Source organism: Pelophylax lessonae (assembly GCF_965119305.1).
Source record: "Pelophylax lessonae genome assembly, chromosome: 1".
Lineage (NCBI taxonomy): Eukaryota > Metazoa > Chordata > Amphibia > Anura > Ranidae > Pelophylax > Pelophylax lessonae.
In genome coordinates this window covers 316,594,576-316,620,653 of record NC_138768.1, presented here as the reverse complement: position 1 = coordinate 316,620,653, position 26,078 = coordinate 316,594,576, and the positions used below count along the sequence as shown (strand labels likewise).

At 44.0% G+C, this 26,078-nt stretch overlaps 1 protein-coding gene across 1 annotated transcript; it reads left to right on the top strand.

Moving 5' to 3' along the window:
• The first annotated feature begins 4,590 nt into the window (after positions 1–4,590).
• PIP4P1 (phosphatidylinositol-4,5-bisphosphate 4-phosphatase 1) lies at positions 4,591–24,433 on the top strand. The gene is made up of 7 exons (XM_082264581.1): positions 4,591–4,845; positions 10,116–10,300; positions 10,427–10,533; positions 14,697–14,802; positions 21,328–21,380; positions 21,471–21,561; positions 22,794–24,433. The coding sequence occupies exons 1-7, from the start codon at positions 4,689–4,691 to the stop codon at positions 22,935–22,937; spliced, it is 843 nt and encodes a 280-aa protein (XP_082120707.1). The 5' UTR covers positions 4,591–4,688; the 3' UTR covers positions 22,938–24,433.
• Positions 24,434–26,078: the final 1,645 nt, after the last annotated feature.

Sequence of the window (26,078 nt, the reverse complement as noted above, 5' to 3'; positions counted from 1 at the left end):
GGATGAAGGTTTTACATAAATAAAGAAAAGTTGTAAGCACCTCTGCCATTGGTGAATGGGGTTGCTCATCCCTCTAACTGCTTCTTCTGCAGGCCAGCTTGGTCTATTGAAAAATAACAGAATTACTGACAGGATCACCAGGTGAAAATAAAGGAAATAGCGCCTAAAAATAAAATGTCTCACATCTAAAATTGGTAAGCTGCAATATAATATATGATTGCTTTTAGGTTTAATTTTTAAATGCCATTAAAAGTAAACTAAAGCCCCGTACACACGTACCGATGGTCGGCTTACAAATGTTCCTCTTTTCTCCCCGGGATGTCGGTGTCTGCTGAAAAGTGCAAAGACAGCACAAGGACAGCACAAGAATTTTGTCCGCCGACTGCAGAAGTGATGTCATGTAATGGTTAACTTTCCCTGTGTTTTCTATTTTCTGAGCATGCCCAGTCTTGCAAATCTGCGGTCTGTCGGCCGAATTGTGTACTGACAGGCGAACAATCGTCCGTTCTGGTGTCGGCATACAAATATTTTCATGTTTGCACGAAAGACTTTTGTCCGCGGATTGTGCGCAGACATCTGTCGGAGGCACCATACTAACACGCGTACAATCGGCAGATCCTTCGTCCACCGACGTTTGTATGCCGACGATCGGTACGTGTGTACGGGGCTTAACCCTTTTATATTTTACAGTTTATCAGTCTTTATTTGTGGTGGCTGCATTTGTTTTTTTCCCTTTGTTTCTACCTTGCTATCATAGAAACATAGAAACATAGAATGTGTCGGCAGATAAGAACCATTTGGCCCATCTAGTCTGCCCAATATATCTGAATCCTATGAATAGTCCCTGGCCCTATCTTATATGAAGGATAGCCTTATGCCTATCCCATGCATGCTTAAACTCCTTCACTGTGTTTGCAGCTACCACTTCTGCAGGAAGGTTATTCCATGCATCCACTACTCTCTCAGTAAATACTTCCTCATATTACTTTTAAACCTTTGCCCCTCTAGTTTAAAACGGTGTCCTCTTGTGGTAGTATTTCTTCTTTTAAATATGCTCTCCTCCTTTACCGAGTTGATTCCCTTTATGTATTTAAAAGTTTCTATCATATCCCCTCTGTCTCTTCTTTCTTCCAAGCTATACATGTTAAGGTCCTTTAACCTTTCCTGGTAAGTTTTTTCCTGTAATCCATGTACTAGTTTAGTAGCTCTTCTCTGAACTCTCTCTAGAGTATCTATATCCTTCTGGAGATATGGCCTCCAATGCTGCGCACAATACTCCAAGTGAGGTCTCACCAGTGTTCTGTACAGCGGCATAAGCACTTCTCTCTTTCTACTGCTTATACCTCTCCCTATACATCCAAGCATTCTGCTGGCATTTCGTGCTGCTCTATTACATTGTCTTCCCACCTTTAAGTCTTCTGAAATAATTACTCCTAAATCCCTTTCCTCAGATACTGAGGTCAGGACTGTGTCAAATATTCTATATTCTGCCCTTGGGTTTTTACGCCCCAGGTGCATTATCTTGCACTTATCCACATTAAATTTCAGTTGCCAGAGTTCTGACCATTCTTCTAGTTTTCCTAAATCCTTTTCCATTTGGCGTTTCCCTCCAGCAACATCAACCCTGTTACATATCTTTGTGTCATCAGCAAAAAGACAAACCTTACCATCGAGGCCTTTTGCAATATCACTTATGAAGATATTAAACAAAATTGGTCCCAGTACAGATCCCTGAGGTACCCCACTGGTAACATGACCTTGTTCTGAATGTTCTCCATTGACTACAACCCTTTGTTGTCTGTCAGTGACACTCTTCCAGTCCTAGGGTGACAACACTCACTATGCAGTGTCTGTTCAGGGACACTGTTGTCACCCTCCTTTCTATTATATACAGTTCTTATGTAGCTGATAAACGAATGCTGGGAAAACTGATAACAATAAGACTTCAGTGTTTAGGAGCAGAACAAGTAATGTGCCTTTTTTTTTTTTTTGTACCTTAAAGCGGTAGTAAACCGTGTTTTGTTTTTTTTTTTAAACCTGCAAGTTAAAGTTAGTAAACTAACCCTTTTATATAGCTTATCATGTTATGTGGTGGCTGCATTTGTATTTTTTCCCTTTGTTTCTACCTTGATATCCTGCTAGTGACACTCTTCCGGTCCTAGGGTGACCACCCTCATTATACAGTGTCTGTTCAGGGACACCGTTGTCATCCTCCTCTCTATTATATAGAGTTCTTATGTAGTTGATAGACAAAAGCTGGGAAAACTGATAATAATGCCCCGTACACACGTGCAGATCGTCGGCCGAACGATCGGCCGTCTTTTGTCCCCGGGCTGTCGTGTCTGTTGAAAAGTGCAAAAGACTGCACAAGAATTTTGTCCGCCGACTACAGCCGACTGCAGAAGTGATGTCATGTGATGGTTAACTTTCCTTGTCTTTTTTCTTTTCTGAGCATGCCCAGTCTTGCAAATCTGCTGTCTGTCGGCCGAATTCTGTATTGACTGGCGAACAATTGGCCGTTCTGGTGTCGGCATACAAAAATTTTAATGCTTGCACGACAGATTCTTTTCGGCCGAAAGTGCGCTGTCGGCTGTCGGAAGCATCATACTAACAAGCTGAAAATCAGCCGATCGGTCGTCGGCCAAATCTTTTCGGCCGACAATCTGCACGTGTGTACGAGGCATAAGACTTCAGTGTTTAGGAGCAGAACAAGTAATGTGCCTCTTTTTTTTTTTTTTTTTACCTTAAAGCGGTAGTAAACCATGTTTTTTTTTATTTTTATTAAACTTGCAAGTTAAAGTTAGTAAACTAACTCTTTTATATATAACAGCTTATCAGTCTTTATTTGTGGTGGCTGCATTCATATTTTTTTCCCTTTGTTTCTACCTTGATATCTTGCCAGTGACACTCTTCCGGTCCTAGGGTGACAACACTCACTATGAAGTGTCTGTTCAGAGACACCGTTGTCACCCTCCTCTCTAATATATAGAGTTCTTATGTAGTTGATAGACAATATAATATATAGAGTTCTTATGTAGTTGATAGACAATATAATATATAGAGTTCTTATGAAGTTGATAGACAATATAATATATAGGGTTCTTATGAAGTTGATAGACAATATAATATATAGAGTTCTTATGTAGTTGATAGACAATATAATATATAGGGTTCTTATGTAGTTGATAGACAATATAATATATAGGGTTCTTATGTAGTTGATAGACAATATAATATATAGAGTTCTTATGTAGTTGATAGACAATATAATATATAGAGTTCTTATGTAGTTGATAGACAATATAATATATAGAGTTCTTATGTAGTTGATAGACAATATAATATATAGAGTTCTTATGTAGTTGATAGACAATATAATATATAGGGTTCTTATGTAGTTGATAGACAATATAATATATAGAGTTCTTATGTAGTTGATAGACAATATAATATATAGAGTTCTTATGTAGTTGATAGACAATATAATATATAGAGTTCTTATGTAGTTGATAGACAAAACTTGGGAAAACTGATAACAATACAACTTCAGTGTTTAGGAGCAGAACAAGTATAAAGTAACATTAATACCCCATCTGATGAATGCCGCAAAGGGCTTGATCCCATTATATTGGCAGAAAAATGAAGCCCAACTTTAGGAGATTGGATGAAGAGAGTTGAAAAAATAAGAACAATGGAATATCTAAGAGAATGGGAGGGATAAGAGACCAGGGATTGGGTTGATATATGGGAGGATTGGAAGGAATTTAAGAAAACAAGGGAATTTACTAAGTGGAACGGAGAATAGGTTAAAAGAAAATTTTAAGCGGGAGGAGAAATGGGGGAGAGGGAAATGGGAAAAAATGGGGGAGGATTTACTGTTTTATAACTTGAGTTGTATGTGATTGCGTTTGTTTGTTACCTCTTTTTGAAAACAATAAATAAATAAAAAAAAAGAGCAGAACAAGTAATGTGCCTTTTTTTTTTTTTTTTTTACCTTAAAGCGATAGTAAACCGTTTTTTTTTTTTTTTTAAACCTGCAAGTTAAAGTTAGTAAACGAACTCTTTTATATATAACAGTTTATCAGTCTTTAGATGTGGTGGCTACATTTGTATTTTTCCCCTTTCTTTCTATCTTGTTATCCTGCCAGTGACACTTCCGGTCCAAGGGTGACAACACTCACTCACTATGCAGTGTCTGTTCAGGGACACCGTTGTCACCCTCCTATTATATAGAGCTATTTTGTAGCTGAAAGACAAAAGCTGGGAAAACTGATAAGAATAAGAGGTCAGGTCATTACAAGGAAACTTGGTATCTGGGAGGATCTTGAGGTATTGTCTATACTTGCAGAATTATTTCTTTATAAAGAATTAGCTCATTACAGGTCTGTTTACACAGCTTCACCTGGCTACTACGTTAGTGTTTCCTGTTTGTGTTCTAAATAAAGCTACATGAAAGGGAAAAAAACCTGACCCACTAAATCAGGTGATTGTCACATGAGCGGGAGACCTTTGTTTGCAATTAAGGAGCACGTGATAAGACGCAAACCCTTCACTGCGCATGTGCTCTCTAGAATCCTCCCGATCCACCTCCTGCGCAAGCGTAGTGCGCAGCCGCAGTGAGAGGTGCGTCAGCAGACGGGAGAAGCAGCAGCAGTCGAGTGTGCCGGTGATAGGTGGGAGCGAGGGACATGGCGGATGGAGAGCGCTCCCCTCTCCTCTCGGATCTCGGGGATGGAGGTGGTATGGGGGCGGCAGTGGGCCCCGGAGCCACTTCACCAGGTAGTGCTCTCCCCACTGCTCCTCCGTACGGTGGTCCTGGATCCACCCCCAGCAACAAGCCGCAAGGTAAGACCCCGCCTACTAAAACATTTGTTTATTGGCGAGCTCTCGCTGCCACGCCCACATCACTCAATATTTAGTAGTCGAACAGCTGAAGACCACACGCGATGGGCGGGGCCTGTGAGTGACAGAGGTGATTGGCTAATGGGGCAAGAAGGGATAAGGTGAAGGGGTCTGGATTCCTATCAAACCAGGGGCGTGGTCTGATTATAGACTGATATGTGATGAGTACATGTAATGGTCAGTGAGCAGCATGGGATTCATTCAGTTGTATCATTGGGCATCAGAGGTCCACACATAGCTGGGTTGTAAAGTGTGCTTCACTGGTACCCTAAGGAAGGGCAGAAGGAGGGCCGCAGTGTTTTTAAAAACATGAAAGGGCACATTACAGTACTTGTTCTGCTCCTAAACACTGACTGGCTCCCCCCCCCCTTCTCCCTCTTCCTGGTCTCACAGGGGATGCAGGCAGCAGAGGAAGCCATTGGCTCCTGTTCCTGTCAGTCGGACTCAGTGAGAAGGAAGCGGGGCTGAGCCTCGCTGTATGTTTCTATGTACACACACAGCCTGGCTGCAGAGTAGGTGCCCCCTCAGCACATGGCTTGCAATGGGGGGCACCCACAGGAAGGGGTAGTAGACAGCACTGATGGAGGACTTCAGAAGATATAACTGCACAGGGCAGGTAAGTATAACCTCTTATTTATTTGAAATTAAAATAATTATTAACAATAGTAATAAAAATATCACTTAAAGAGGTTGGAAACCTCAGATTTAAAAAAAAAAAAACACCTGAAAGACAAAAAATATAATGAGCTAGTATGCATCACATTCTAGCTCATTATGAAATACTTACCTTAGAACGAGCCCCCGCAGTGCAGCTCGCTCGCCTCCCTCACGGGCGACATGTTCAGTCACTCTTCTTCCTGCTTTGCGGCATCCGGCCACCTGATTGGCTGGAGCCGCAGTGACGTCACTCCCGCGCATGCACGCGGTAGCCGACTTTCACGGCACTTGGCTCTGAAGGAACGGCACGAGTGGCCGTTACTTCAGAGCGCATGCGCCAGTGACGTCACTGGCTGCATGTAAGGTAAATATCTCCTAAACGGTACATGTTTAGGAGATATTTACAGTACCTATAGGTAAGCCTTATCATCGGCTTACCTATAGGTACAACTTGCAGAGGAGGGTTTACTTCCTCTTTAAATTGTAAAAAAATGTTTTTTTTTTTTTACCAATAGTACGTCACATGCGCACCGGGCTCTGAAGGAATTGTACGGTATGCCGTTCCTTCAGAGCACATGCGCTGGTGACATCACCGGTGGGTTCACAAGTAAATATCTCCTAAACAGTGCACATTTAGGAGATATTTACAGTATAGTAATATACAGTATATAATAGGGCTTACCTATAGGTAAAAATCGTCCATGGGAGTTTACTCCCCACTTTAAAGTTCATCTTTAATCAGAAAATGAAGTCCTGTTAGATCGCTCCAGGCTGGCCACTTTTGCAGGTATAGCAGGGTAAAACATTAAAGCGGAGTTCCACCCAGGGGATACTTTTTTTAAATAAAAATACCCCCGGGATAGTCAGGGCTAGTACATTCCATAATGGCTAGCCTCTGATCTGTCCCGGGTTGCACTTACCTTTTAGAAGAAATACTTACCTTGAAAAAGTATTCTCCAGTGCTGCCATCTCAGGTGTGGGCAGCTTGAAGCCAGCGCGATCCTCTTCTGCGTCCTCTTCGGTCCCACGATGCGCCTGCACCGGCCCCGCCGTCAGTTCCGGTGCCCGCGCGTCATCCCTCCACAGCTTCTGGGCATGCCCAGAAGCTGTTTAGAAGGGAATGACGCACGCGCATCGGAACTGACGTCGGGGCCGGTGCAGGCGCATTGATTCCTGGGAGCGATGACATTCAGCTCCCGGGAATCATTGCAAAAGCCAGGAAGTGACGAATCGCCGTGGCCGCCAAGGGGAGGAAGAAGGAAGTTAGGTAAGTATATTTTCTCTACAAGGTAAGTAAAAAAAAAAAAAATTGTGATTATCCATTTGTTTTTCAGGTGACCCGGAGCGAGAAGATGGAGGTAAGTTTAAATTAAGGGTGGAACTCAACTTTAACAACCTCCCACCCGCTATATAGACAAGCAATGGTGGGCAGGATGTTCCGTTGTTCTGGGATGACGTCACCCCATTGTCGCCTCGCTTGCACGCCCGCGGGGTTGTACTTGGACAAGACGCAACCCTGATCTCATTAAAGAGCCAATGACGTGCCCTTTTTACCCATGTGATCAGCTGTGTCCATTCTCAGCTGATCACATGTAAACAAGGAAATGCTGGTTATCGTCTCTCCTCATCTCCCACTGAGAGAGTGTGGCATCTCCTCACAGAGGCCACCTGTATAGATAATCCAGACCAGAAGGTTGCCGAAACTTTCGCAAAACGCAGTGCGGCTCACCAGCTGTGAAGCTGCAGGCATTCACAGCTGCCTTCCCAAAGTAAACATGCCGGCATCGTGGACCCGAAGAAGAGGCTCAGGTGAGGACTGCGTGGGATCACTGGACTGGTAAGTGTCCTATTAAAAGTCAGCAGCTACAGTATTTGTAGCTGCTGACTTCATTTTCTCTTTCTAGGGTGAAGAACGGCTTTAACTAACGTTTGTATAGCACCTGGAAGAAGTTGGGGTCAGGATGCCAGTAAGGTACTTTGTAGGCATCTGACTGTTGGAACAAAGGTGGGTATCTGTGCCTTTAGTTCCACTTTACCTTAACAAGCTAGATAGCTGATTGGTTGTCATGCACAACTGTTGCTGATTCCCGCTGCTCCAGTTTTAGTAAATTCCCCCATTGTGTTTTGATCTCTGAATTCCAAAGCACATGGTGTCAGCCCTGCCTACATTTCTGATGAATTACAATGAACCCCACATGACCAAAACCCATCCTTGTACACAGGCATTTAGCACTGGAAGTTATCAGCTTACAAATCTTTTGCAAGCAGGTATTTGTGCACTTGTCAAACAGATATAACCAAACTCTTTTAATGGTATATTTAACGCACCAAAAGGGAGCAAAACTGGTACCGTTTGGCACGTCTTGGCGAGGGAACATGGGTTTTCATGAAAAACTGTCATCAGGTTAATATATTTTTGGTAATGTGGGTTATGACTCATTGGCTATATGTGTTTAGAATTGCGCAATGCAGGTCTGTCTTATGACTTTTATGGCCATGTTAGTGATGTTGAATGCTGTGGATTTATTGTATGCTAGACAAAGTACATTATGTGGGCCATGCATAATATCTCTCTTCACAATCTGTATAACTTTCCTTTTAACACTACACTTTGAAAACACATCAGATCTAAATTGGGAAACATGTCATGCTGGATATCTATACTGATATTGACTGGGTAATGTGTTGGGAAGGAAAGGATGCCACATCGTTTGATGAAAATGATCAACCTACACAGGGCTGAATTCAAAGACATCCCGAAAATCAAAGTGAAAAAATGATGCAGCAGGCTAATCCATTTTCCTTAAAAACACGGTACTCGGTAGGTGTATGGCCCCCACGTGCTTGTATGCATGCCTGACAATGTCGGAGCATACTCCTAATGAGACAACGGATGTGTCCTGGGGTATTTCCTCCCAGACCTGGACCAGGGCATCACTGAGCTCCTGAACAGACGAAGGTGCCACCTGGCAGCTTCATATGGACCGAAACATCATAGCCCAGAGGGATTCTATTGGATTTAGGTCAGGCAAGCGTGGGGGCCATTCAATGGTATCAATTCCTTCATCCTACAGGAACTGGCTGCATACTCTTGCCACATGAAGCCTGGCATTGTCGTGCACCAGGAGGAGCCCAGGACCCACTGCACCAGCGTAGGGTCTGACAATGGGTCCAAGGATTTAATCCTGATGCCTAATGGCAGTCAGGTCTCCATTGTGAAGCCTGTAGAGGTCTGTGCATCCCTCCATGGATATGCCTTTCCAGACCATCACTGACCCACCACCAAACCGGTCATGCTGTATGATGTTACAGGCAGCATAACATTCTCCGTGGCTTCTCCAGACCCTTTCATGTCTGTCGCATGTGCTCAGGGTGAACCTGCTCTCATCTGTGAAAAGCACAGGGTTCCAGTGGTGGACCTGCTAATTCTGGTGTTCAATGGCAAATGCCAAATGAGCTCCATAGTGCCAGGCAGTGAGCACAGGGCCCACTAGAGGATGTTGGGTCCTCAGGCCACTCTCATGAAGTCGGTTTCTGATTGTTTAGTCAGAGACCTTTTTACCTCCAGCTAGCCCCTGGTGTAATTTTGTTGGGCTCTGGCAGTGCTCATCCTGTTCCTACTGGCACAAAGGAGCAGATACCGGTCCTGCTGATGGGTTAAGGACCTTCAATGGCCCTGTCCAGCTCTCCTAGAGTAACTGTCTGTTTCCTGGAATCTGCTCCATGTTCTTGAGACTGTGCTTGAAGACACAGCAAACCTGGTATTGATGTGCCATCCTGGAGGAGTTGAACTGCCTGTGCAATCTCTATAGCAGGGGTCTTCAAACTATGGCCCTTCATTTGTTCAGGAACTACAATGCCTAGTCATGTCTGTCCATGTCAACAGTTTTACAATGCCTCATGGGATGTGTAGTTCTGCAACAGCTGGAGGGCCGTAGTTTGAGGATCCCTGCACTAGAAGGCCCAGGTATAGTCCCCTGCTACCAGTAGTGACGCTGACCCTAGCCAAATGCAAAACTAGGTTAAAAACAGTCAGAAAAGATGAGTAGGAACAAAGTCACTGGCCTCCACCTGCAAAACCATTCCTGTTTTTGGAGGTTGTCTTATTGTTGCCCATCTGGTGCACCTGTTGTTAATTTAACACCAAAGCAGCTGGATCTGATTAACAACCCCCTCTGCTACTTAACTGACCAGATCAATATCCCAGAAGTTTAACTGACTTTGTGTGTATGTTTGATACTTGTCAAGCAGATAAATGGTCATTGTGTAGGCATTGTAGCACCCCAAAGATCTGGCATTTTTATATTGTTTTTCCACCTCTCTCTGTAGCCATTCTTAGGTGTGTCTGTGTTCTTGCACCTTGCCTTAGTGAAAAGCAGAGAGCCTTTCATCAGCACAGATAACCTTCTTGTCAACTTTTACTGGCTGAATCACTCTTTTCGTACTACCTGGATTGCTAGTGAAACAAAGTTTATTTTGTCACTATTTGTTTTTCTTGCTAAATATTTGTTTTGATTGTGTTAACTTTTTTTTTTTTTTTTCTCTCCCTTTTTCAGGATTTCCTGTGTTCCCAGCGGGTCATGCGTTACCTAATGAGGACCCTCCACCTTATTCACCACTGACAAGTCCTGAAAGTGGCTCTGCTCCTATGATAACATGCAGGGTGTGCCAGTCACTCATCAATGTGGAGGGCAAAATGCATCAGCATGTAGTAAAATGTGGAGTCTGCAATGAGGCCACAGTAAGTAAGGCAGCATGTCCTGTAGGACAGAGGATATCTTTTAGTATTTTGCACTAAATACCCGTTAGCTTGTGAGAAGAGTTATTCCTGTAAGTCTGCTTAATGGTTATTCATTAATTCCTGCAGCCCATAAAGAATGCCCCCCAAGGGAAGAAGTATGTTCGTTGTCCCTGCAACTGCCTGCTAATTTGTAAAGTCACCTCCCAGAGGATAGCCTGCCCCAGGCCATACTGGTGAGAACAAACCACACGGGAAGGGAAAATGAATGTATGTTATTTACAATGTCTTACTGTTGGCTACACTTGGTAGGACTAACTACTATTAAGGTGATAACATTTCCTCTGTCAGTAAGTGAAACTAATGTATGAATCTATTTAGATCTACCTGCCAGGGTGCTTCTGCCTAGTGAATCAAAAGCTAATGCGAGCATGAGCCATCATTTGTAAGGAGCTTCCTTGGGCTCTGACCGGTGTCTTTGTCCCTGTTATGGGATGAGGACATTTCTGTTTGTGGTATAGGGATTAAAGCGGTAGTAAACTTTCAGCGAAAGAAGAAGGAAAAAAAAAAAGCATTTCCTCCTGCAAAGTAATATCATAATGTGCTAGTATGCATCACACTTTAATGCTTTTAGATAGAAAAAGATTTAAAGCTAAACTCCCTTTTTAAAAAAAAAACATTTTGCCTTTGTAAACCCAGAAATTACCTTGTAGAGTAGTGGAGATCTCATCCTCACTGTGTTGTATATTGCATGTGCAGAGAGCATAGCTGTGAGAGAGACCCAGCAGGCCCATTTACAGATTTAAAGTATTCATCATACCCCTTGAAATTACCCACATTTTGTCACGTTACAACCAAAACCGTAAATGTATTTTATTGGGAATTTATGTGATAGACCAACACAAAGTGGCACATAATTGTGAAGTAGAAGGAAAATGATAAATGGTTTTCAATTTTTTTTACAAATATGTGAAGTGAGGCATGCATTTGTATTCAGCCCTCCTGAGTCAATACTTTGTAGAACCACCTTTTGCTGCAATTACAGCTGCAAGTCTTTTTGGGAATGTCTCTACCAGCTTTGCACATCTAGAGAGTGACATTTTTGCCCATTCTTCTTTGCAAAACAGCTCAAGCTCTGTCAGATTGGATGGAGAGTGTCGGTGAACAGCAATTTTCAAATCTTGTCACAGATTCTCAATTGGATTTAGGTCTGGACAGCTTCCCTGCTGAAGAAAAACATCCCCTCAACATGATGCTGCCACCACCATGTTTCACGGTGGGGTCGGTGTTCAGGGTGATGTGCAGTGTTAGTTTTCCACCACACATATAGCCTTTTGCTTTTAGGCCAAAAAGTTAAATTTTGGTCTCATCTGACCAGAGCACCTTCTTCCACATGTTTGCTGGGTCCCCATATGACTTCTTGCAAACTGCAAATGGGACTTCTTATGGCTTTCTTTTTGCCACTCTTCCATAAAGGCCAGATTTGTGGAGTGCATGACTAATAGTTGTCCTGTGGGCAGATTCTCCCACCTGAGCTGTGGATCTCTGCAGCTCCTCCAGGGTTATCATGGGCCTCTTGGCTGCTTCTCTGATTAATGCTCTCCTTGCCCAGCCTCTCGGTTTAGGTGGATGGCAATGTCTTGGTAAGTTTCTAGTTGGGCCATACTCTTTCATTTTCGGATGATGCATTGAACAGTGCTCTCTGAGATGTTCAAAGCTTGGGATTTTTTTTTTTTTTTTTTAACCTAACCCTGCTTTAAACTTCTCCACAACTTTATCCTTGGCCTTCCTGATGCTGTTTGTTTACTAAGGTTCTCTAACAATTCTCTGAGGGCTTCATAGAACAACTGCATTTATACTGAGATTAAATCACACACAGGTGATTTATTTACGAATTAGGTGACTTCTGAAGGCAATTGATTCCTCTAGATTTTAGTTGGAGGTATTGGAGTAAAGAGGGCTGAATACAAATGCACACCACTCTATCAGATATTTTATTTGTAAAAAAAATTTGAAAACCATTCTCATTTTCCTTCTACTTCACAATGATGTGCCAATTTGTGTTGGTCTATCACCTAAAATCCCAATAAAATACATTTTTGGTTGTAACATGATAAAATGTGGACAATTTTCAAGGGGTATGAATACTTTTTCAAGGCCCTGTAGAAGACCAGATACCCTGCCCAAGGATAGAGAGCAGCAGTGACCAGTCTGTATTACAGGAAGCTGCTTTACAGAGGCAAAGATTACGGCACAGATCTGGAAGATAAAGACAAAGAACACCAAGATTCCAGTAAGAATACATATGCCTCTTGTTTTTAGACATTTGCTTATTCTGGAGTTCAGCTTGAAAATTTTAATCTATTGCAGTTTATCAGTCTTTAAATGTGGTGGCTTCTATAGGTTTCTTTTGTTTTCTGTCTTTTAGCAGCACACTTCCTATCCTAGGGTGAGACCGCTCCCTCACTGTACTGTATCTGTGGAAAAAACGCATTATCAGTCTAGAACAAGAAGTTAGGACTTAAGAACCCCTCTCCTTCTCATCTCCATAACATTGGGGGGGTGTTCTGTAGTTTACATAGGAGAGTGCATGCCCGAGCTTATAACAGCACTTAGGAGGAGTTCCACACCTCCAGGAAAAAAACTTCAGCCGCTACAAATACTGTAGCTGCTGACTTTTAAATATTAGTCCAGGGGGTCACGCGATGTCAGCACCTAAAGCCGATTTTCGTATCAGCTCTCGGGTGCTTCTGCCGCCGTCATTCAGGGTAAGGGAACCCGGCAGTGAAGCCTTTCGGCTTTACAGCTGGTTCCCTACTGCACATGCGCGAAGTGCGCTGCGCTTTCTAATTGGCCCAGGAGCAGAGGAAGAAGGAAGGAGGCCGCACTTCCGAGGGACAGCATCGCGGCGCTGTCTCCCGGAAGTGGAGATGAGTATCTGTCAAAAACAAGTCCCCGTTCCCTCTTCCCCCGTGAAAGGTGCCAAATGTGGCACCAGGGAAGGGGGGAAGCATATAAGTGAAAATTCCACTTTTGGGAATTAACTAATAAAATAAGACCACAGATTACACAGGACAGCTCTGGTTTTGTAGCACGACCAAAAGCAAAAAAAACTCAGTTCTATATTTAGAAAAGAGCTCCAATCTGGGCAAAAAAAATTAAAACCTTTAAGTCAGCAGCTAACCATATTGTAACTGCTGACTTTCAATATAAGGACACCTACCCGTCCAGAGATCCACCATGTCAGCACCCCAAGCCGATTCTCCAATTGGCCTCCGGTGCAGGCATCTTCACTTAGGGAAACCTACGCTTTCTGAATGGTCCTGCTGTCTTCTGGGACCTGTGGGGCCCTTATACTTAAGCCAGATCTCCATCCAGCGATGTGCACGAGGGCGAATGATCTCTCAGCTCTATCTCGTTGTTGGCTGAGACACTGCAGCAGGAGCCATTGGCCCCAGCCAGGGAGGAGGGGCCAGGGCAGAGCCGCACTCTGAATGGGGTACACACTGTAAGAATCGATCGTCCGATTTTCTTCGTTGTTTCACAGCAGATTGAAACCAATGAACGAAAATTCGTATGAAAAATTCTCGTACAACAAAGGCACTTTTTTTTTGGTTTCTGATCATGCGCAGTCTTTCTTTTCTGATTTTTCTTGTACAAAAATGGCACACATTAAATGAAGTTCGTTCGGTTCCCATACGAGAAATTAGGGAGTTTTTCCCTTTAAGAATTTTCATACGAAAAGTCGGAATCTGCTGTCGCCGGTTGTGTACACACTGTACGAAAATCATACAAAAGATCTTTGGATGAAAATTCTCACCCGATTTTCCTATTGTGTACACACACACACACACACACACACACACACACACACACACACACACACACACACACACACACACACACACACACACACACACACACACACACACACACACACAGCGGGACTCTGGAGCAAGCAGGCATGAGTGCCCTCCTAGCAAGCAGCAGAGTGCTGGTGGGGGACCCGAAAAGAGGATTGGAGCTGCTCTGTGCAAAACTATTACACAGAGCAGGCAGTTATAACATGTTTATTTTTTAAGTGTGCCTTTTACAATCACTTAAGGGAACTGTACTTCTGACAGTCCCCCACCTGTTACCCCACTGGTTGTTCCATTATTCTTTTTTTAATCTTCGGTTGCTATATATCACTGGTTGTTAGTAGCAGTACATGCTGTATCCTATAGGATGCTGTGTGATGGTATTCTAGTATGTTTGTTCCATTTCCTGAAGTGAGGATTATTAGATTGCACTGGTAATTGCAACGATCTTCCTTTGCTATAGATTTAGCAAACATGCAACGGTGTATATGCAATAAACTGTTACATAATTTTAAATAATGTTTTTCTGATTTTACCAGTAAACGAATCATTAACCTTGGCCCAGTTCATGCTGGTCCTCTCAGCCCAGAGCCACAGCCTGTCGGAGTACGAGTCATCTGTGGACATTGCAAGAACAATTTTCTGGTATGCAAAATTTAGTAGTAATGTTATACCATTAAATGGATGTGTTTTTCTTTAGCAATAATGTGCAACATGGCCAGGGATCTTCTTCTCTCACCTGCTGCCACAATTTGAAAAGACCTCAGCCGTGCAGGGCTCTGCCAACACACCGATGTCAATGAATTTCAAGTACTAACCGCCTTTGCGACTGACGGCTTGTAGTTTTCAATGAACTACCAGGGTGCTAGTGAGCGCTCTAGGTAGTTCATTGATGCTTCCTGTCAGTGTACGGGGTATGAGCAGACAGCTTACACTGACAGTCTGCAGGAGCCTGAGATTGGACCCATGATTTGCTGATCACAGATGCAATGCTTTACAGGCCCTTTTTTAAAAACCTAAAAAATATATAAATGCACATATAATCACAGGTCCCCGGCAGCCGCAGCTACTACCACTGTGTGCATCCAGCGATCACCGTAGGTAATCGCTGTCTGTTCAGATAGCTGTGACTAGCTGCAGTCATCGGCAACCTGTCATTTTTAGTTATAGGGGCCTGGTAGCAGTGAGGTGAAGCTGCTGGCCCCCATCACTATGACAGGTTTCTGTTTTTTTTTTTTTTTTTTATCACTAGAAATCAAATTTGTATTTAAACCCCCCCCCCCCCCCTGCCCCCTAAGAGACCTAGTGCATGGGGCACTAGGCCCCATTTCAATCTGTGTGGTGGTTTCTAAGCAATGTAGTTGGACAGCTCACCTCCCCCCTCTATAGTTTTCCAGTTTGCTAATAATTATTGCTAATGCTAATAATTATTTATTACAGCTCACAGTACATAAGTGTTAGAGTCACTTGGAAGACACTTCTGACACTTGTGATCATTGGGAAGAATCCCATCTCCCATAGAACCCTGGTTGAGAAAAGCTGATCTGGTGTAAAAAAACAAAACAAAAGAAAAACATTGTGCTGCAGGACTTTCTCTTTGTATTGACAGACACACAGCTTCTGATCTTCTTGACCATTGGGTTACACTGCTCCCTACAGAAGTAGGACTCTAGGCAGAAAAAGCTTGACTATGCCTATAGGCAGCCTCAGGAGGTATATTACCCCCCCCCCCCCCACCACCTTGCTATAGGTACTCCTTGGGGTTTTTTTTTATTTGTTTTTCTGCCTAGTCAGGAGGAGTAAGGACCTAGTTCCTTGCTGGGATCTCTGGTCCTTACAATTTTTTTCTTTTCAAATTTTTTTTTTTTTCCCCCTGTGAGATCTACACTCAACTGCCGGACTGGGCAACAAGCTGTATAATTTCCCCACCTGACCCCTTCTCAGAGCCTGCAGGGCCCTCTGGGTCTCAACCATCCATTGATGCACTGATGGCAGTCCTGGAGTCCTTTGTGTTCCGTGTGGAGGTGGTTTTTGGGCAGCGGCATAGTAAAAAGCACCTCCCCGCCTTCCTCTGCTTCATCTGTCTCGTCAGATTCTGAATCTGATCTGGCCACCACGGACTGGGCCCCCCCTGAGGGGTCTGAGGCCTCTCACCCTGAGGATTCCTCCACTCCTGTAGCCATGCACGAAAAGCTGCTGGTGGATGCACTGATTGTGTCTGTGCATGAGACTTTCAAAATGGAGGACACAGTTGAAGCTGCGGCGGAGGCACCGGTTCCCTTTGGCACTCACAAGCCATCTAGAGCAGCGAAGGGGTTTCATTTCTATTTTGACGGATTTGTCACAAGAGTGGGAACATCCAAAATGTCCCTTTGTGGGCTCTAAGCGATTTTTGCAGTGAGTTACCCGTCCCTCCTTAAGAAGTGGACTGTTCCACCGGTGGTGGATCCCCCTGTTTCTAGGTTGAATAAGGCAACTATGATTCCAGTAGAAGAATCGCCAGCTTTTTAAGGATCCAGCTGACAAAGGCGGAGGCTGTGGCCCGCAGTATGTTCACTGTGGCCGGCTCGGCACTCAGACCGGTCTTCGCCATTGCCCTGGTGCCACAAACTGTCTGAGTGGGCTAAGCTTTTATGCCATGACATGGAGGATGAGCAGCTCCCCCCTGCCTTTGCTGACCTGGCTGACCAGTTGGTGATGCCTCTTTGGATGTGGCTCCCCAGATTTCTAGTCTGTCTGTTTTGGCAGTGGTCCTTAGGCGTGTTTTGTGGTTCAAATGTTGGTCTGCGAACCAGACCTCTAAAAAAAGCCTTAACTGGTCTTCCTCTTTAAGGAGATCGCCTGTTTGGAGCTACCCTGGATGACCTCATTAAGAGTCTCCCAGGGGGGAAGAGCACCTTTCTTCCACAGGCTAGTAAGGGTAAGGAACCTTGTCCCAGACGTGGCCTATCGTCGGCTCACAGGAAGTTTTTTTTTTTTTTTTTTTTTTTTTTCCCCCTCCCGTTTCCCTGGGGATTTAAGCGAACTTGGTCTGCCAAGTCCAAAGTGGGGTTCTCCAGACCTGCAGACAAGGCTCCTTTCTGCATGAAGGTGCGCCCTCACCCATGCCTGGGGTGGGGGGAATGTCTTCGCTGGTTTCCAGGCCTGTGGAACTTCTTGGTTCAAGACAACTGGGTCAACGAAATGATGAGGTCCGAGTAAAAGATCGAGTTTCGTTCTTACCCTCTGGAGAGGTTCTTTCCTTCCATTGTGCGTCTCTCCCTGGACTGATTGCAAGCCCTCTTCGGGGCGGTGCAAGACCTGTTACTTCAAGGTCTCGAAGAAAGAAGGCAAGGTGGGTCCAATTCTGGATCTCAAGGCGCTGAACTGCTTTGTGTAGGTACAGAAGTTCCGAATGGAGTCTGTTCGCACAGTGGTGGCATCCTTGCATCAGGGGTATTTCCTTGCCCCTATCGTCATCGAGGACGCTTACTTACACTTTGCCTGTCACCAAGGCTTCCTCCGCTTTGCCGTGGGAGAGGAGGAGTATTATCCGTTTATGGCGTTACCCTTTGGTCTCGCCTCTGCTCCTCTGGTCTTTACAAAGGTGTTTGCTCTGGTGCTGGCGTTGTTACGTCAGCGAGGAATCGCAGTGCTGGGCTACCTGGATGACCTTCTCTTGTGAGCAGAGTCTTCTCTTATGGACAACGTGAACATCACTATATGGACTCTGAGGGAGTTTGGCTGGCTTCTGAATTTTCAGAAGTCTGCTCTGGTTCCTTCCATGAACCTGGGCTATGTGGATCTGACTCTGGGTCTAGCCAGAGTGTGCTTTCCTCTGGACAAACTCCAGAAGTTGCATGCTGCACTCATCTCCTGGGTCAGCACTCCGCTCAGGGAGTTTGAACACTGGAAGAGTCCAGACTCCTGATCAATGTCCTGGAACCCTGAGCGATCAGGCTGTGCCTGAATCATTGGACTGATCGCCTTCAGGGGTGTCTGGTGAGAATCCAATCAAAGAATGCTGTGGCTTATGTCAATCACCTGGGTGGAACAAGAAGTGTATTGGCAGCTCTGGAGGTAGTCGTCATTCTTCAGTGGGCAGAATTTTTTTTTTTTTTTTTTTTTTCCGGCCCTCTCCGCCGTACAGATTCCAGGGGTGGAAAACTGGCAGACATTGGACCAAGGGGAGTGGTCCCTTCACCTGAAGGTGTTTCATCAGCTGTGTCTCCGGTGGGGCACCCCCGAGGTGGATTTGTTGGCGTCTCGGTTCAACAGGAAGGTGCGCAGGTTTGTGGCACGGTCACGGGATCTGCCAGCAGACGCCACAGGCGTGCTGGTGGTCCCCTGGGGCCAGTATCATCTGATTTATGCTTTCCCTCCTCTCAAGCGTCTGCCAAGACTCTTGCACTGGATTGAGGCAAAAGGAATTTCGGTCATTCTAGTGGCCCCGGATTGGCCTTAACGGTCTTGGTACGCCGATCTGATGCAGGTGGTCACCGACGCCCTGGTGGAGGATCTGCTGTCCCAAGGGCCAATCTTCCATCCTGCTTTACAGTTGCTGGCTTTGACGGCTTGCCTTTTGAAAGCCGGGTGCTGAAGGATAGAGGTTTGTCTGGGTCGGGGATTCCCACTCTGCTGAAGGCTAGGAAGATCTACCATCGTATGTGGTAAGCGTACATTTCGTGGTGCGAGTCGCTTGCTGTTCATCCTCGCTCTTTTTCAGTGGCTCGGGTCTTGACCTTCCTTCAACGGGGGATTGAGCAGAAATTGGCCTTGAGTACCATTAAGGGCCTTGGATCTTCTTTCAACTACCCTTGACCACGCACTCCCTGGTGCATACTTTTATTCAGGGGGTTTGACATTTTGACTCCACCGGTGAGATCCCAAGGAGGTAGTGGGGACCGCAACTTGGCGCTTTCAGCTCTACAGAAGCCTCCCTTTGAAAATATTTGGGCGATTCCCCTTGCTTATGCTATCCCAGAAGGTAGCTTTTTTGGTGGCTATCGCATCTGCCTGCAGGGTGTTGGAATTGGCGGTGTTGTCTTGTCCTTCCCCCTTATTTGGTAGTTCTGCGCCCCTGTGATGGTGTTCACCATCACTGGAATTTAAGGACAGATGGGTGATGGGTTGAATTGCTTCATATTTGTCACCAAGGTCAATTGTTCCCTTTGTCATGAGGTCTCTGAGCAGGAAGTCCAACTCCTAATATGGTCATTCCAGGAAGTTCAATGGGGAGACGGGCTGGCTAACAATGTTGCTTTTGGTCTGAGGTGGCTTTCCATTCACCTATTGTCAGGTGTGCTAATGACCTCACCTGTTGTCTGCTAAGGGATGTATTGACACTCAGAGTAATGTGTATTAAGGGCTCATTAGGGAACCATTGTTCTGTGTCTGACTATTGTGTACATTGATTGCCCCCTGGGGCTTCTGTCTCCTTGCACATGGCAGCCCTTCTGGTCAAGCTATCTGACCAATCACTGCTGACTCATTGTCAATTCCTCATTTGCATGGCTAAAAGAGGACCTGAATGGGAACTGCAGGTACTTTGCAATTGACCAATGGGAGGGCGGTTGTTGGGGGCAGGATGTTCCAAATTCTGTATAAAAGTGTGCTGTGTTCTTCCAATAAATTGTCTTCCTGTTTGAACTTGCATACAGCCTGTCTGGTGTGTGTTCTAATGGATTCCGGACGGCACATAGCTGTAGTTCGGATCCCGGATCTTTGGTTGACCGAACCATCAGACGTTGCGATCTGCAAGCTGATTTACTAGAAACAGAGGAGTGTCGGGAGAGCGGACAGAGCGAGCAAGGGTCTCGTCACAGCCCCTGTCTGTCGTCCCTTCCAAAAGTGGTCTCTGATTTCCATCTGAATGAGGACCTTGTGTTGCCTTCCCTGTGTCCCAGGCCAAAACATCCTAAACAAACTGCGTTGCATTTCTTGGATGTGATTCGGGCTATTCGGTGGTACCTGGCAGCTAAGGAGTCTTTTAGGAAGTCAGACTTTACTAGTTTGTGCTTACGGATGGGCCTCAAAGGACTATCCGCTTCTTCTGCGACCATTTCTAGATGGATCAGACAGTGACTAAGGCCTATTCGTTAAGGGTCAGGTTCCTCTTTTCCCTGTGAAGACGCACTCTAAGCAGATGCTCAGTGCTTCCTGGGTCTTTCGTAATCTGGTGTCCGTAACGCAGGTGTGCAAGGTGGCTTCTTGGTCGCCGGTGTACACTTTCACAAAATTTTATAAAGTGGGATGTGTTGGCATCTGTGGATACTTCCTTTTGGCCGCAAGGTTTTGCAGGCTGCTGTTTTAGTGGGCTTCTCTCTTTGGAGGTGTAATGTTCTTCAGGTGGGCTCCAGTTGTTTTGGCTGTACTCCGGTTACCTGATTGGCTACGGATTAGCCTTGGGAATTTTTTCTTGCAGTTCCCACCCCTCATGTTTGACACTGCTTTGGAACGTCCCAATGGTTAAGAAGATCAGGAGCTGTGTCGGTCAATGAACGAAAGCGAAAATGGGATATTGACCTACTGTAAAATCCATTTCTCTAATGTTCATTGATGGACACAGTACCCACCCCTCTATGGAGTTGTATTACTTCTGCCACTAACAAAACTGAGTATCTATAGCAGAGAGGGGAGTATACCTCCTGGGACTGCCCATAGGCGTAAAGTTATTTTTCTCCTAGTGTCCTACATCTGTAGAGGGCAGTATTCTTCAATGGTCAAGAAGATCAGGAGCTGTGTTGGTCAGTGAACATCAGAGAAATATATTTTACGGTAAGTCAAAAATCCCATTATTTCTAAGTATTCAGGGAATACAGTTGCTGTAATCAAAAAAAAAAAAAAAAAAAAAAAACCTATGAAAATAACCATGTCAAATGTCATTTCGAGGTCAGGGTTCTGCAACTCTGAAAATCGGTAGCAGGAGGCAGCTTTGGGACCAAATTCATGACTTTCCTAATGCCTCCCCTACAAGGTGCTTGTGGTTTACCTAGAATCAAGACGATTCATTATAAACCAGCATACATTAGGTTACGCTGATGTGCAGTACTGATCGCATGTGTAAATCTGCAGCTTATTGTGTGCTATTACCAATGCTGTAGTATGTTTCTCTTGTGCACTTTGCATCTGTCTTGAATTCTTGCTTTTGTCATTCTAAAGGGTTATTTTTAACCATTCTTCTTTTCTCAGTGGACAGATTTTTCAGACCGGACACTGGCACGCTGCCCGCACTGCCGGAAAGTGTAAGTGTCAGAGAATGATAAGCTAGTTCAGGATAGGAAAGGATGCTGGCACTAGACTTAAGCCTCTGTTTACTTTATTTTTGTCTTCAGCTCCTCTATTGGACTGAGGTACCCAAGAAGGAGATGTGTGTGCTGCTTCTTAATGGGATTCGTCTTTGCTTTGGCTGCCGCTGGACTTGTGGTAAATATAATTCTTCATTCCCCTTTTTCTTAATGTAATTTAAAGGGTTTGTAAAGGTGCAGAAGGTTTTTTTTAATCTTAAAGAGGAAGTAAACCCTCTGGGGGAAAAAAAGAAAACCTGTAAAGACAAAGGCATAATGAGCTAGTATGCATCGCATACTAGCTCATTATGAAGTACTTACCTAAAAATGAAGCCCCCGCAGTGCCGACAGGACAGCCGACATGTTCGGCTGTCCTGCTTCCTGGATCGCATCCTCTGGTCATCTTATTGGCCGGAGGTGCGATTACATCACTCCCGTTCATGGCATAGGGCTCTGAAGGAACACTAGGGTGGCCGTTCCTTCAGAGCGAATGCGCCAATGACTTCATCGGCTGCATGCACTGTAAATCTCTCCTAAACGGTGCATGTTGAGGAGATATTTATAGCACCTATAGGTAAGCCTTTAATATAGGCTTACCTACAGGTAAAAGTATTTAAAGTGGGTTTACAACCACTTTAATGCATTCTGTGCACTAGGGTTAAAAAAACTTCTGTGTGCAGCAGCCCCCTTAATACTTCCCTTAGTTTGTCTTTATCCAGCGATGTTGCAGGGGTGTTTAAGCTGCCTGAGAGTCCCTTCCTCATTGGCTGAGACAGCAGCGGGAGCCAATCAGGAGAGAGGGGGCAGGGCCGGGATTGCTGCTCTGTCTGAATGGACACGGGCAGCTGTGACCTGGTTCAGGTGTCCCCATAGCAGGCAGCTTGCTGTGGGGGCACTCAACAGGAGGGAGTGTCCAGAAGAGCCTGAAGAGGCACCCGAGAAGAAAAGGATCCAGGCTGCTCAGTGCAAAACCACTAAACCGAGCAGGTAAGTATAACATTTTTTTTTTTTTTTTAAACGGCTTTACAATCACTTTAAGACTTTAAATTCAATTAACAAAGCTAACACACCAGGATAAAGTTAATATTTTCATAAGTGTCAGTTATTTTTAGTTGTGTCCAGCGTAATTGGAAAATTATAGTCACATGGCTGAAAATGAAGTGCCTTAAGCCTGTGTAAAGTGTGATTTGAGCCTTCTATCTGTTGCATATAATAAATGACTATGAAGTGAGTAGGCAAGACATATACTCACTTCGTAAATGGTTTAACACTGAAACGTAGAATTCAACTGTAGCTTCTATAGTCAGTACTGCAACATTTATCATATACTGCTAGATACCTATTTTTACACTATGGTGTTTTGTCTTGCAGGCGGGCACTTGGACGTTGGCACAGAGATATGGTGGAATCTATGCCTCTTGGGCACTGTTGCTGCTGCTGGCATTGATATGCATTGGGCGTGCCATTTATTGGGCATGCATGCGAGTCAGTCACCCCATCCAGAGCTTCTCATGAGCCTGTCTAGACCTGCCTCCCTTAGCTCCTCCCTTGGTGGCCAGGATGGAAGTAACCTCTAGAAGGCACAGGGCGAAGTCATTGCAGTGGCCATTGACCAGCGGAATGAATACATGCTGCCTTATGAAGCAGTGCTGATTATAACTCCACTATTCTTAATCCACCTGCTAATGTTTACTGCTGCCCATGGTTAACCTCTTCACCACCAGGGGCTGCAAAGCTCTGCAGGATCCTGGAGCTGAAAAGGGGTTGATTGCTTTTTAATCATTCTGTTTTTAAAATCAATTGTAGGGACACTAACAAGAACTCCTGACAAAGCTGCAAGCTGTGTGTTCCTTGTAGCATATGCAGGATTATGTTTACATGAAGGAGGAGCAGGGGGCTTTAAATAATGTGTCATAGTAATTTGGGGTAATTGTACAAAACAGTCATGGCATATACGAGGATAAGTCTGTGGAAGCTAGGATGGAGAGCCAGCCTTGGGAGGATGTTTTCTTTTCATAGTGTCATATCCTCCTATTTGTTGCACCTTAAACCATTTTTTATTTACTGGAAAGAGTGTGGGGTTTTTATTTTTTGGTTTTTGTTTTCCAATACCTGGAAAGAGAATAGTTCCCATTCAGCCTTTCCAGAGAGGCCTTCAGAACACTATATCTTTATTTAGGACAAGGACCTGCTGTTAGTCGGTCTAGAAGCGTAAGGTAGAACATTGCTTTCTTTCCAAAGCCTATTACAAAATAGCTGCATGAATTGAACAGTCCTTTTCGCATCATATTTTGTTAGGTATAGACAGAGTACATTTACCCACAGTCCTTTTCACTACCGGTTTATTCATTTACCTGACTGTGTGACTTAAAGCAGCAGCCAGTACAAATAAACCAAAAACAAATTTGCAGTTGTAGGTTACACATGGAAAGCCAATGCACTGCAGTCTCATATTGGTGTTAAGCAGACTACTTCAGTCATGTCCATTGGTTATGTGTTAGACCAATATTTTAGAACACTGGAATTTTATGTTTTGTAGCCTTCTCAATTACCAATCCTGGAAAACCTAAACGTTTTATGTTGCTACCTCTAGGACACTACATAGAACCACATGTACTCTCCATTAGATTTTGGTGCTTTTAGAAGCCTCTTTTTCATGTTTTTATTCAATTGTTCTGTAAGGAGGGCATTATCCTAATTTTATAGGGAGGAATACTTATGATTGCAGAAATGGTGACTTTGGGGTGGGCGGTAACATCAGTGTAATCACGAAGAAGATGAAATCCATTGTGACTTCTGCAGGGTCCAATCTGTTCTTTTATCTGTGCAGCTGAGTTGTAAATAATTGTAATTTTCTCTTTTTGTTGCTGCTGTGCTTCCTGCAAATTTTATTTCACTTGAAAATATAAATGTTATTGTTTTTTTCCTTCTTATTTTTTGACTCTGTGAAGCATTGTTCCTTGGCCTTTGCGGACAAAACATTAAAGAGGAAATGCCACTTTAATTTTTAATCCTGTATTTACAGAAATGGATTCCTGATATTGCTATGTACTTGTTTGAAACCCCTTAATATATCCAGTACAAAGAATCTTGGAAAAAAAAACTGAACATGCATTCAGTAAAGAAGTGTACTGAAGGGATAACTAAACCCAAAAAGTAAAATAGTGCAGCTTACTAGTTTTAAGATTGGTTAACTGTATTTGAGATATCATTTTTATATATAATATTTTTATTTTTTAGGCTAAGAACATTTCCATCATGTGTCTACTAATCCCATCAGTGCTAATGTAATAAAGATGAAACAAGGCAGGCATGTTTGAAGTATAGCCTGGGTGAGAACCATGGTTATTTCCTTTTAGATATAGTGAAGGAATGATGCTAACCACCCAGGGACAGGGAGTGTGTTTATTCTCTGGATTACCAGGTGAAAAGGGAAGCAAGCCTGAAAAAAGAAAATTAATGCAGCCACACTACGGTTTGGTAAGCTGCAATATATAACATTTTTTATTTTTCAGTCCAGATACATTTTAAAGGAAACTTGTTGTAAAAAAAAAAAAAAAAAAACATGAAGGTTGCAATTGCTGACCATTCCCTGTGAAAATGCTGGCTGTCATTCTTACATATTTCCTACACTAATTTGAATCCCTAATCCGTAATGGGTTTGCAGATAAGGACTTCTTACTTTACTAATCTACATGGTTGGGTCAGTGATTCAAAAAATACTTTAGTCAATGGGTTAAAATAATTGCCAGGTAACAGCATTTTCAGGGGGTAGAAGAGCGGTAGTTGCCCTCCTGAACCTGTCATAACAGGCTTACTTTAAAGAGGAACTTCACCCATTTTGACACAAGTAAAAGTCTGCTACAAGTACTGTAGCTGCTGACTTTAAAAAAAAAAAAAAACATATGTACCAGGCCAAGGGCTCCATCATGGTCTTCTCACAACCTAAAATTGCAGATCGTTAGGAGCCTGCAACACCATGTTGGATTTGGAAGGCAACTGTGACTTCCTGATGATTCAGTGCCTCCTATTGCACATGCGAGGAGCACAGGAAGGGGGAGACTGGTGCCGTAGCCTTCTGGGATGTATGATGTGTGCACCAGGAGGCTGCAGGTAGGGGGTGTAGGAGTATAGTAGGCATATGTCATCCTCACAAAAAGTGAGGAATAAAAGGGGGAGCAAGTGGCTGCTGCAAAAAAGTACTTGCTCCCATCTCCCGTTTAGGCCTCTTTCACACTTGTGTGACTTGTCCTGAGACTTGGGACTGCAAAGTCGCATGACAAGTTGTACTCTGATTTCCAATGAGTACTGTTCATATCTGTGTGACTTCAAAGTAGACCCTGCACTACTTTGGTCTGACTTTGATGTGTTTTGAGGTCCATAGACCTCAAGATTACACAGGCATTGCTTTAAGTCCAGTCAAAATCGTGGCACTTTTAGGTCACACAAGTGTGAAAGGGGCCTAAAACATAACCAAAAGTAAGGGAGGAATTTGATTCTTTGACAGGCAGATTGTGAGTTAAAATTCACTTTAATTTATAGTCTTCCTTAGTCAGCATTCACACCTTCGTGTCCTGGGAACACACAAAAAAAGAATTGCATTTGTGCTGCCATTATTTCTTAAGGACAACTCAAACGCAGCTAGGAATCTTATGT

Coding starts and splice junctions, on each gene's coding strand:
- PIP4P1 (XM_082264581.1), top strand. CDS start 4,689: ATGGCGGATGGAGAGCGCTCCCCTCTCCTCTCGGATCTCGGGGATGGA. Junction 4,846..10,115: donor CCCCAGCAACAAGCCGCAAG/GTAAGACCCCGC, acceptor TCCCTTTTTCAG/GATTTCCTGTGTTCCCAGCG. Junction 21,562..22,793: donor TGGCTGCCGCTGGACTTGTG/GTAAATATAATT, acceptor TTTGTCTTGCAG/GCGGGCACTTGGACGTTGGC.